At 45.0% G+C, this 13,764-nt stretch overlaps 1 protein-coding gene across 1 annotated transcript in view; it reads right to left on the reverse strand.

Moving 5' to 3' along the window:
* Positions 1-1,448: 1,448 nt before the first annotated feature.
* The window catches only part of LOC138982213 (fibroblast growth factor 18-like), a 60,937-nt gene continuing 48,621 nt past the window's right edge, over positions 1,449-13,764 (reverse strand). Inside the window, exon 4 of the mRNA XM_070355438.1 lies at positions 1,449-5,937. Coding sequence (XP_070211539.1) covers positions 5,578-5,937 — 360 coding nt within the window. The 3' untranslated portion in view covers positions 1,449-5,577. The remainder of the gene's footprint in view (positions 5,938-13,764) is intronic.

Raw genomic sequence — 13,764 nt, forward strand, 5'->3', positions numbered from 1 at the left:
ATTCTCGGGATATCGCACGCATACCTCCAAGGCGGTAATAGCCTCGAATATTGAATAACAATAACGTCTATTCATGTCTTTTTCTTATACAAGGGGGACACAAGTGCCAGTGAATCAAAACTCAACACCTAGCATCATTACTATCATTGTTACACCAAATATTACTATTTTACAATAATCGCTCAGACAAAAAAAAAGCACGACGAAATAATGTAGTACTATTTTGCTTTGAAACAACTCGTTAAAAACTCCTCATGATTGCACTTTGAAACAACCAAAGAAAAAAAAGTCGGTTGACAAAAAAATAAGAACAACAAAAACAAACCAGAAACAAGTCAAAATAGGCATAAAAAACAAATAAAGAAATAATAATAATAAATACAATATGGGATAAAAATTGTGAAATAAATTAAAACATAAACAAAGCTCGGTCGCTCAGTGTCTGCCGCCAGTCAAACGGTAGTTGTATAAATTGTACAGTTTCTTCTTTAGGCCAAAAAAAATAAATAGTCTGTTTACGGTATCCCGACCGACCCTATTTTTTCGCGCGACCCTAGACTTTTTTTTGGCATTTGGGGGGGGGGGGGGGGGGGGGGGAAGTCTGTTTTTTGGCAAAATAACTTAAAAATATGTTTAAAAAAAAAACAAAATTAAAAAATCCCGACCTACCGACCCTATTTTTTTTGCCTATGTTACCGTAAACAGAGTAATTTGGTTTTTTTGCCTTAAAATAACGTAACTGCGACGTTACAGAATACATACCATACAAGTACTGGCCGTTACAAAAGCAACATCACTCAAACACCCTTGCTAAAATAGTACTGCTACTCAATCTGCGCCGAATAAATAAAGGCAATATTTGTTTCACAACATAAAACTTGGAAGGTTTACAAACAGCGCTGCTGTGTTCACTTTGTTCACAACAAATCTTCATTCAATTCTATATAAACTTGGCCAAAAAATTATTGCAACAAATTTCAAACCCATATTAAAGCATTAATCCCCGTGTCATTTCATTAAAACTGTAAAAGAAATATTTAATCCAAAAGGTGATCCTGAAAGTTAAGTGAACGGTCTTAACTGGCATATACAGTTTCAATTAAATGACACAGGAATTAATGCTTTAATTTGGGTTTGAAATTTGTTGCAATAATTTTTTAGCCAACTTTAGATCTCTCTTGTTGGTGAAATAGATAGCAATGGTGGAAGAGAGAGAGACAAAAGTTGGAGGTCGGTAAGAGAGATGAATGGTAACTTTGACAACGGCCTTGACCTCAATGTACCGAAACAGTTTTAGAGCTTTATTTAAAAAAAGGAACAACTCTGTGTTAACTTATAACCAAGGAGAACTGCGTATTTGTAAGTGATAGACGACTTAAAAGTGTTACAAAACTTGATTACATCCCTCCCAACCCCCCCACCCCACCCCACCCCCGACCCCAAGCCCCCACCCCCGCCCTCAAGGTCGACTATTTCTTGCACAAAGGACTGAAACTCAGGAGAGGTAGAACTGAGAATTGGACGAAAGAAAAAAATATATAAACAACTTGTTACCAGGATGAGAGGGCAGTGGGGAAGACATCAAAATAAAAATCCGTTGTAAAAGTCGAGGAAAAGCTATTGATTCACAATGTTCTTATAGCTGTCCATAGAGAACGTATTATGTAATTATCTTAAATGACAACTGGCTGTAGTTGATTCGTACGTTAAAGGTCATATTGTAATCGCCACATTCAGAACAAAACAATGCGCAAGTACCACATTAAGTACCACTGCAATATTACAATAATATAAGAAATTGAAACAGGTTGGCTCATTACTTTACAACTTTGTACATGGTGTCTTTCAAATGCCGCGGAGGGTTGCTCCGTTTGATGCCATTTTTATATCATTAACTTACACGGAGCGAAATGTACAGGATCATTCTGTTCAGCAGAAAAGCAATCTTATGCTCGCGGGTTAAAGTCATCCACTTGGGTATCATACACACAACCACAAACATAGGAAAACACACACACGCAAGCACGCCCACGTTCGCATGAACGGAGACAAACTCGCTCACGTAGAAATCAAAGAACACACACACACACACACACACACACACACACACACACACACACACACACACACACACACACATATCCAACCACCCCCTCCCCCCCATACACACGCATACACACACACACACACACACACACTCACACACATATATCCAACCACCTCCTCCCTCCCATACACACGCATACACACACACACACACACACACACTCACACACATATATCCAACCACCTCCCCCCCCCCACACACACACACACACACACTCACACACATATCCAACCACCTCCCCCCCCCCCATACACACGCATACACATAAGTGAGAAAACAATCACCAAGAAACGTCGATATGCATGATATGATAAAACCGATGGAATGGTTGGAGTCAGGTAACGTAGCAAAGAGGTGGCGCATTGTCTGGCCCCTAGGTCCGAGGGAGTACATAATCTCGCAGCCTAGTGGCCATACATACAGCAACAGAACTGTGACGTCATCTCCAGTGACGTCATTCCAACGCACTCGCGCCTCCGCTCATATGAGATTAGAATAATACTAGTGATACATGTACACAAGTTAACTTAAAGCAGGTTCGATAAACAAAATGCGATCAGCTTCCACACACACGCCGAACGCTGTAGCTTGGTTCTCCGTGTTGTGGGACTCTTCAATTGTATAAGTAACAATGTTCATTGGGTTACCAAAAAAATAAACAACAGCATCGGTGTGTCAAAAGTTTTGTAACGACGCAGCAACCGTCAATGACGTATGATACGGATGACGTAAGGGTCATCGATGACGTTTGTGCAAGCATCACTGTCGGAACACAAGCAGGGGCGAGTCTGGGGGGTCCAAACAAGATCTACATCACTTCTTGACACAAACTTTGGAAGAAACAAAAATAAAAAAAGACACATACATATAATTATAAGGAGAGACAAAGTCATTCTATGAGGTTGGAAAACTTGACGTCAGTACCTAATTCCCTGTAGTAGGAGAAGTCTCGTCTTTGGCAGTTTCTTGCAGCAAAAAATGTCTAATCTTTCTTGAAGTTTACCTGCTAAAAGACCAGGTCTCAGCGACAGCCTTTCGCAGTCTAAGAGATGAACCATTATGAAGAGACGAGTATCTGATAACTTGTACAGTCATTCAGGCTAGAGAAAGTTTGCGTAAGCGTTCGGTCTCCCGTTTAGCAGCACACCCGCACTCGAAAGAAAAAGTTAAGTCTTTAGAACAGTAACGTTTCCCTTGCTCGAAAAAGCTCCGCTCACAAGGGTGAGATGTTGACGCTGACTTTTTGTTTAATGCAAAAGAGGTAGATTGTTTAAATAAAAAAGCTCTGTCGTGTACGACCGACACAATTACACCGTATATTTTGTGTACAGTTTTGTTTTCGTATCCAGTTTCTTGCGTCTTTTTTTCAAAGCACCGAACAAACACAACAGTGGTGTAAACCACCCCTTGCTTCGTGTTGCGCACCCAGAGTTCACTTTCACAAAGAGAGTAGGCTGCAACAGCAAGGCTGGCTTCACCTCGAAGCAATGCCTTGGACTCTTTCGCTCCGCTGACGCAGGGTTGAGATACACTATTTACAATTGCTGCGCTCCGTTTTGAAAACTATCTGATTGATTATGCCACACGTGTTACAAATTCAGCCTCAGGAACATCACACTGGTTTTTGGTCACGTGTCTTCGCTCGTCTTGGGTGTTTGTTTTCTCTTTCGCTCGTTTCGAAACTTCGTTGCAACGGAAAAGGCAGTGATTGGCAGTTCTCTGAAAACTGTGTCAATGCGTGACCATCCTTGGACATCCAGATGAAGTGTGACGTCACTCTCAAATGAGTGATGTCAGCGATGATGCAACTGTCCAAACAGTGACAGTCTTGTCCGTCATATCTGCACAGCATGGTGCATTGCTCTGCTCTGCGTGGCCGGGACTGCGTAGATGTGTGTGGCGGGAAAGCAGAGGACGAAAAGGACGAGAGAAGACGAAAACGTTCAGAAGGTGGATGTCAGACTATAGCACCAGTGCCGACACATGCCGTAATGCCACGCTTCTCGCTGGCTGCAAAACCCACGCTCATCCCTCAGACCACTTTATTCTTGTCGAAAACCATTTTGTACTCTCACCAGACAGTTTATCTATCTCACAAAGCTACTTTCGAAACAAACAGTTTTCATTTTGTCTTGAAAACCTGAGGAACAGGCAGATCTAGATTTATCCTTTAAACGGTTCAAGCTTGCACCAGGAGGCATCAAGGTTAGTTCTTCAGATCATCGCCGTCCTTGTGATGTCCAAGCTGGTTCAAGGGAAACCCGGCGCGACATTCTCAAGAAGTAACTCCAGTTTTGTGCTTAGGATTCCCAAGCGCGCATACAAAAAAACACCGCAGTTCACCAGGACGGGTCGACCGGCGTTGACGGCACACACAGAGTTCCAGTACGATCGACATTGCCAGGAAAGTGTCGCAACGCCAGAAGGAGCTAGGAGTGCGGGTCTGGCTTAGCACTCGTTAAAGGAACACTGGCAGTGGCGGTGGCAGTGCCGGCTGTTCGCCCAATATCACAGACACTAGAAGCGGCCCTAGCACATTGTTCACTGACCGGCCATGTCCCCTGTCCCTGACCCACTCCTCTTCTTGCTTCCCGTTCTCGCGTCCCGCTCTGCTCTCAGGAAGACAATCCTCACTCTTCTCCGAGTCCTGCCTGTGCAGAACGGTGTTATCGGATTCTCGCAACAGACAGTCTTTATGCTTCCCCCGAAGTCTGTTCAAGCAGAAGAGCGGCTTCAACATCCTCTGACTACTGCTCAAGAAGATTGGCGTTTCTAGGTTCTCGCAAAGGAGAATTGAAGTCCTTCTCACAGTTCTCATCAAGCAGAGCAAATATCCGAGGATCTCGAAAAAGGCGGTCGTAGTCTTTCTCCGAGTTCTGCTTAAGTTTTGCTGAAGCAGAATGGTGTTCCCTGGTTTTCGCAAAAGACATTCATTATTCCTCTCCGAGCTCTGCTTCAGCTGAGCACCGTTCCCGGACTCTACTGAACAAGGCGAGCACTCAGCTCGGAACACAATGCGAGGAGACCGAGACGATCGCTGAACTGAGGACAATGTCCCTGCAGACTCAGAAGAGCACTCTGTTGGGGATGTCATGCGAGGAGGGTGGGGGCAACAGACGGTAGCAGGGAGCTGCGAAGAGCTGGCTAGGAGGCCCGACACAGCCAGAGGGACTTTGAGGTCAGCCACGGTGAGGCCAGGGCACTGACACGGCCCGGCAAAAGCTATAGGGACCAGGCATGCAGCTGGCCGCGACATGCAGCCCGCACGGTGCCTGGACATCCTTCTCCACGCTTCGGTGCCGCTCGCTGCTCCTTGAAAGGACGACTCGGCTTGGTTTAAGGTTCCGCTAGGAGGGAAGAGGAGGGAGGATGATGGGGGAGGTTGGGCAGCAGTACGAACAACGACATCACGCGAGCTAGAGCGAGGCAAGCACAGCACGGCACAACGCAGGTTGTGACCCGCATCACTGTCATCGCCCGTTGTGTTTTTTGTGGGTCACTCTTCTGCTATGTCTCAGCCTAGGCTTGGGCCGTTTGTTCCTCCCTCTCTGGTGTGTCCTCCTTCTCATGTTACCGAGGACCCCGTTATTGACGGAGACACTCCCCACGGGACCAGGCCTGAATAGTTCGGGCTCATCAACGGCGTGCTTGGTGAAACGAAAGCACTTCTCTTTCTTGGGGAGCTGGGATTTAAAGCCCTTCATCTTGCGCCCCTTCTTGTTAAAGCCCACGGACCACTTGCTTTGCGCCACGCTCTGAAGCTTGGTGTAGCCGTCCACGTACATCTCCTGGAACTCGCATCGTTCCGGCTCCTTGTTAGGCAGGTGGTCCTGTGGACACACCAAGAGAACATTAAGTCACACGTTCGCTTAGCATTGTTTATGATGGGAATAAAAAAGTGGTTGAAAAAGGTATCAGCATCGTCATCATCATCATCATCGTCATCATCATCATCATCATCATCATCATCATCATCATCATCATCATCATCATCATCATCATCATCATCATTTTCCCCCATACTAATCTGCTCAGGTATACTTTACAGCAAAACTATTGTGCTCTGCGCTTTTGCGTTAGAAATGCTTTTCATGGTACTCGGTTGATGCAACATGCGGTTGCAAGAGTCTTTCAATGACAATCAGATTATATAGACCGTTGCAAAGTTGTGAAAGCTTTTTTGACACCACTCTGCATAATTATCGGACATTGTTTACGAGGCCACGGTTCGATGGAATGTCAGAGGTCCATGCAAGGCCACACGAAGGCGTAGAGTTGTATCAAGACAGTGCGAACCACGCACACCCAACTGTGACTAGGGTTGAATCGGACCTTGAATAGCCTACGTCCTTCCTTCCCCAGATAAAAGGAAGCCACACATATGTAAGGAGAAGATTGTCTTGTAAATCTTCCCTCAGAATGGGCACCACCCGAAACTTTTGTCTGCAGATATTTCAGGGGGTGAAATATCGCACGCCACAGAGAATAAATTTGTCACGGTTTTGCAAGTCTTCACATCAGGTGGTTACTGGCAGTTACCTTCGTGTGAAGGAAGCGTATCATACACGGGGAAATCTAGTCCTGAATAGTTACAGCTTTCCTAGCTTCAAGAACATGTCAATACACAGAATAACCACACTAATTTAGAAAACGATAAGATAAAAAAAAGCTGCTTTCTAGTCTATACGTTAAAAAAAGTTGATGAAGCTGAAAGTGAAATCGGTAAGTTGTTGTGCCACTACAATATTAACTTTTATGCGACTCATCAAGGAGTTGTGGTCCTTTGTACGCGGTTTTTCTGCGGGACAGCGATCAAGGTTAACCGAGACTAATACTTCCTGCCCGGTGAGTTGCGGTTCGTAGCGTTTCGTTTCTGCAGAAGTAGCTGTGGCGTTATCGGGAGCAGAATCTGATAGCTTGCGAGGAGACACGAAGACGAGAAAGCCTACAGTGTATGTCAACCGCATTTTTACTTTTATGTTCACTGTCGATGGAGGCTAAACTGTACACGACGTTGTACTCAAACAACAAGAGACTGGGGTTGTAACTCTCCGTTTGTAACTCGTTTTTAGTTGCAGGTACGCCCTCAATAATCCACCCCATATCTCCCATTTTCTACCCCCTACCTCCCTGCGCCCATCCCTACCCTAATTAAAAAAGGGAAGGGTAAAAGTGTCTGGAGTGGGCGGGAGGGGGAGGAGGAGGAGACACAAAACTGTGAAAGAAGTGCATGGTTTGTCGTGACACCCGTACATACAATTCAAGTAACTGACAAATAGCTTTGGAGTCTCCCACTCCCTCCCCCAAAAAGCCTAACCCTCTCGTTTTTCGTTGGTAGCTACAAAGGAATTGCTGACTCAAGAATACACTCTAGGCATACGTTTACCCATCCTGGGATAAAACAAAACCCAATATGTACATGTACAGGAGAAGGACAGAGAGTGAAAAAAAATCAGTCTCGGCGAACAGACTATTTCCTTTCTTGTGAGGCCAACGAAGGTCAACAACTATCAGATAATGGACCTACTTGTAAGGCAATAAGCAAAGAATGCAAAACTTTAGTCAGGAGATTGACTGACAGCCCTCGTATCTAACTGATTATCAACTAAAGTCACGACACAGATTGTGATATCGATTTAGAGGATCACACTTGCACGCCAGATAAAGAAAACATCCCTGGAATGGAATGCCAAGCGGCCACATAATAACAACAATGACACAAAAATGGAGTCACGCTGAACTATCTTCTTGACCCTTGGCACGGTTGACATTGTAAACTGAGCGTGGAAGGGCCTTTTGATTAATTTTTGTCTGTGTTGATTTGGTGAGTGTCTTCCTTGTTTGTTTTGTATCTCTGCTGGGTAGAATTACTGTAGACACTTGGCTGTATTTTAGAGAGAGAAAAACGAGAAATAGAAGGAATTTGTACTGCTGTTGTTGTTGGTGTTTTTTCGTTTTCTTTTTCCGCCTATTACTTATTACTCGTCTGTGTCCTTTGCTCAACAAAAAGAAATGTTGAGACGTGAAAAACCCTAACCTACATCAAAAAGGAATTCATACGCCTGGCGCCCTAGAGTTGTAATTTGCCATTGCACCTTCAAGCACATTTGATCAACAGCGATGATAAAAGTGTCCTTTTATAACTGTAACTGCCGCCACACGTCTGCCTGTGTCATCAGCACGAAAACTTCACCGTGTCGCAGATGCAATGTTGACTCGATCAGCACTCTGGTCATTTGCGAGGCAGATACCATCACATAAACAAACGCCCCTTGCGCAATACGGCATTAACATCTTGCGCATTTTCACTGAGGGCGAATCGAGGGGCTGATAAAATTGGAGGAGGTGCAATATTTCATTTCCTGAACTCGGCCCCACAGCTGGTGGGGGTCTAATTGAAAGAGATAACGGAGCGGTGGTCATTGTACTGGCTTGACCAGCGCAGGAGGACAACGAAGCTCAAAGCAAGTGCTGTTGAGAAGCACTTGCTCTCGATTCTCACCCTCTCCTCTCGGCTTTTTATGAGGGCTGAACGGGCCAGATACGTGCGCCTTTAAATCCAGCTTTTGAGCCTGCAAAACTGATGTCATCGCAGTTATTCGTGGATGTACCCAAACAGGTGTGTGTGTACGAAAACAATGTTAGGCTTGACGCTGCCGTATATATCTGTCTTGCTGTCAGTCTAGCTGTTCTTAATTCAGATGATCGTTTTTATGCTCAAACATGATAGCAGTGTCGTTTACCTAGCGTGTTTGAGGAACATTAACAGCATTTCATAACACACTAACTTTCAAATGCTCACACTAGGCCAGTTTAAACGTAGGCACTTCTTAAATACCCCGCCCAACAAGTCTATGACAATTTAGTCGCTAAAGAATTAAAATTGACAAAGAATCACTCAAATCCAATGCCTTCTGCTTGATATGTGCGTGGGAATTGGGTTCTTGTTAACCCCTGAAACCTCTAACCACAGCGAAATCCTGGAGTTGTTAGGAGCAATCATCCTATTCCTCCAACGTGTAACATTTATTCCCTTCGCAATCCTCACCATTACCCCAGTGAAAAAAGCAACTGTACACTTTGTGTGACACTGACCCACTTTTTCCCTTTGATCATTGCAGTGTATCAACGGCCATTTACCCTTCTCGACAATTTTTGTCCTGGATGTACTATTACATTCAATGATAAGTTGTTTCTATATTCTGCTGATAGCAGTCCGAGTCGTCTACTATATCACGTACTGTACGTTGTACACTATATTGGGGTGTGCACGTTAAAGATCCCACGATTGACAAAAGGGTCTTTCCTGGCAAAATTGTATAGGCATAGATAAAAAATGTCCACCAAAATACCCGTGTGACTTGGAATAATAGGCCGTGAAAAGTAGGATATGCGCCGAAATGGCTGCGATCTGCTGGTCGATGTGAATGCGTGATGTATTGTGTAAAAAAATTCCATCTCACACGGCATAAATAGATCCCTGCGCCTTGAGTCCGAGTCTGGAGATACGCGCGCGATATAAGACTTCATATAACATAACTTACTGTAAGTGCTCCATTCAATTTGAGTGTATCTTCAGTGTGCTCATAGGGTATTTTAAACTAATCAAGGCATTGAACTACCGAAGGAAAGATTATAATTATGCAGCACTCTTACAAAATACTTTGTATTTTATTCCTGCAAGTTTTGTTTTGTTTTGGTATGTGTTGTTTTTTTGTGTGTGATGAGATTTACATCAAGTCTTTTTCTTGAGTCAAACAACCTTTTTTTTTCTCTCTTTCTCAGGCTGTTGGCTTTACCCTCCCGTCGAGTAATCCTTGTTTTATTTCTGGATGTATTTGTCGAGCCATATAATATATCATGGCTGTTTTTCCTGGACCATGCCTTTTGGTGAAAAGTTGGTCTAAATCTGTTTCATCACCACTCTTCGTCCAACGTCAAAGAGCAAAATATGTACCCACAACTGTCACAGATGTACGAAGAAGAAAACGGAAAGTGGGACAAGCAGGTAGTTTGGGGGAGGAACACAGTGAGGTAGGGGGGGGGGTGGGGGTGGGGGCTCTGGGGTTGAAGGGTCCTTTAGCCTGCAAGCATGGGCGACCCCGTGTGACAAACACCATCTGCTGGAGTGGACAAGGAGTCGCTTTTGTGCCAACTGCTCACGATCACAGGCACGAGGGCTGTAGGGTGGTCAGAGAGAGAGAGAGAGAGAGAGAGAGAGATCAAATCAAATCAAATCAAATTAAATTTTATTTTACGAGGGTTGTGGCATAAGCAATATAAACGAGCTTCTTTTCAACCAGCCCTCGCCCAGAGAGGGACTATTCTAATAGAGAGAGAGAGAGAGAGAGAGAGAGAGAGAGAGAGAGAGAGAGAGAGAGAGAGAGAGAGAGAGAGAGAGAGAGAGCGAGAGAGAGCGAGCGAGAGAGAGAGAGAGACAGACAGACAGAGAGACAGAGAGAGAATTGTTGGGCGAAAGGGGGGGGGGGGGAGACGAGGGTACTTTTGAGGGCAGAGGAGGTAACCTTCGCATGGTTGAAAGGGGAAAGGAGATAGAGTTATTAAAGATAGAAACTGGGAGGAGGGACAGACAAACAGACAGACAGAATGAGAAAGGGGGATGGGGAGACAGACAGACAGACAGACAGAGAAGCGGTTTCGGGGTCAGGATGGGGTGGAAAGTACGCCGGTCCTCTCCTCTTTTGATTATTCACAGTGGACTCACTGACCCCCAACAAGCCCTCTTCCTCCCATTTCCTTCAACCCCCCCTCCCCCAAATTCACCTCTCCCCCTTCCCTGTCCATTTCACTCCATTGCCTCCCAGGTAGCTGTAGCGAGCTCTGTCATCATTTAATGCAGGCGTCCAAAAGGTCTAATTTTCTTCCACTGTTTGCCCACGACAAACTGGCCACAATGACCAACGGTCAAGCTTGTCAGCAGCTTGCACTCTCGCCGGAAAAAAAGGCCGCGTAAAAAAGGGGCTTTATTATCACCACAGGAAATTATTTTGCTGATTTTAATCTTGTTCTTTTGATGTTGAAGCTGAAGGGAAGGAAGGAAAGGGGAGAAACCAACGCTGTCAGGAATACGATGATGGGCAACAATTCGTTTTGAAGAAAATAGAATTAATCAACGGGTGCAATTTTCTGGTCAGCACCGACCAAACAAAAAACAAATTAAAATGATAAAAAAAGCGAAGAATATTATATGATAACCTATGTAGTACAACACTTGTGCGTAGAGCAACAAGAAAGCACATACTACAGCAAAGACTTCACGAGACAATCGCCAAGAGGACCCAACGATGCACCCGGAAGAAAACAGTAGGCAAGGGAAACCAAGAAGATGTTCAGTCAAAAGCCTCACTCTTCATGGTTGACCAACGCCAAGGCAAAACCAAGCAAAAGAAGTCATCTAATTCATGTCTCCGGGGCAACGAGGGAGTAAAAAAAAAAAAAGAGAAAATCCTATTGTGTCAGAGCAGTTTAGCAACACTGGGAAGGCAGACTTTTGAAAAGCATCTCTTCATTCACCTCATTGACCGTCGCTCGTTTCGTGCGCCGGGACTGACTGACACCCGAGACTTTCGCATAGGACGAGAGAAAGTGTGAACAGGGGCGAGAGAAAGCGTGAACAGAAGCGAGAGAATACGAGAACAACGTCTTCGCGTCGGACACTTGACTTCGGGGCGATAAAATGCCGCGAACTTGAATGGAGGTGATGGGCTCATCTTGGCCATGGTCACACAGGCGTGCGTTATGGCCTGTCATTTTACAATTACGCTCAAGAGCAGAAGAGAGAGAGAGAGAAAAAAAGGAGGAGAGAGAGATATATATAGCGAGAGAGAGAGAGACTGACTGACTGATTATTAGGGTTTAACGTCCTCTTAGACCAACTGGTCTATATTGGGACAGGTACTGGTAATACGTTGAAGATATGGTGTGATACTTTGATTCGAACAAGCCCGCTGTGGCTGTCTTCTTTGACACACCAGCATTGGGTTTGTCTCGTCAAAGTATCGATATACGATCATGATAATCAGAGACGAGAGATGATGCATGCGTGTCTTCGTGTTTTCCAAGCCCTGAGACTTTTGCTGTGAACGTGGGATCTTTTTCGTGCGCATGTGTGCACACGGGGGTGTTCGGACACCGAAGAGAGTTTGCACAAAGTTGACTCCGAGAAATAAATCTCTCGCCGAACGTGGGGATCGAACCCACGCTGATAGCGACCAACTGGCTACAAAGCCAGCACGCTACCAACTGAGCTACGTCCCCAGAGAGAGAGAGAGAGAGAGACAGAGAGACAGAGAGAGAGAGAGAGAGAGAGAGAGAGAAGGGGGGGTAGAGAGAGAAAGAGAGATAGGGAAAAGAGAGAGAAAGAGAGAGAGAGGGGAAGGGAGAGAGAGAGAGAGAGCGAGAGAGAGAGACAGAGAGACAGAGAGACAGAGAGAGAGAGACAGAGAGAGAGACAGAGACAGACAGACAGAAAGACAGACCGGCAGAAAAAGACACACAGAGATAGACAGATAGATAGACACCCAGACAGACGCATACACAGAACCACAATCATGTTTGTAACACAATCAGCCAACTTGAAACAGCGGCAAAGAAAGCGTGACGTTAGCCCATCTCCTTGCAACGCAGCCGAACTAAGACTAGGTAAACCAGTGATTTTGATGGCACCGAAGCCAAAGAAATCACCGAAGAGACAGAAAGTCATTTTTCTCTGCCACTGCAGCCACGTTTTCGGCACAGGTGTTGGCCACAAGCTCAGGTACACGCGGCATTTCAAGAATTTCCACCTTGCGTGTTTCTTCACCTCACGTGACCCGACACGCTCGGCTGGGCCCCGTGTGGCGAATAAAAGACATCTGCCAGTCTGTATGATACGCATCGCTAGGCTTATATCATTTATCATACGCGCCGCTTCCTTTGTACAATCACAATTATTTGCCTTCCCTAGCGATCCGTCGGATGATATACACAAACACGTACGCACAGGTACAATGCCGATTAAGTGAAGTTGTCAACATGCCTCAATCTGCCCCTCTGTTCAGTCACAGACATTTACTGTCCGCGGCAAGAATTATTTTGCTCTCAGACTCGCGAGGGGTTCAACATCAGTCTTAGTAAGCAATTTGCACTGTTTAGTGTGAGTGTGTGCTTGAAGTTAGAAAGGAGAAGTGGAGGAGAGATGGGAGGAGACAGAGAAAGAAGAGAAAGTGAATGAACAGTTCGTGTGTTTCTTACAACTAAAGAATGTTGTCATGCTTTGTTCATGATAGTGCTTTTCTCTCCGGTGCATTTCTGGACAGAAGGAACCACAACAAAGCTATTTGTTTGTATAACCGATTTCTTTAACGCCCGAACGCATACCCACACCGAACACTTCAGTAAAATATTTGCAACTGTCTCCCACGACAATTGTTGACAATGCTATTTGTTTGAACCATCCTGTGAGAAAATCTTACAAGGGACAATGAAACTTTAAAAACATCATCTATCATTCCTCCAAGCATTTCCTCTGCTTTCTCGGCAGTCTCAATGATCTTTTCAATCGCAAGCAAAACAGGCTCAGCGGGGAGGCCTTATTCCCCAGAAAGAACCAACAGGTCATCGAAGGTACGCTCCTCACACGAGAACACGAGCACGTC

The sequence above is a fragment of the Littorina saxatilis genome, linkage group LG12, assembly GCF_037325665.1.
Source record: "Littorina saxatilis isolate snail1 linkage group LG12, US_GU_Lsax_2.0, whole genome shotgun sequence".
Taxonomy (NCBI): domain Eukaryota; kingdom Metazoa; phylum Mollusca; class Gastropoda; order Littorinimorpha; family Littorinidae; genus Littorina; species Littorina saxatilis.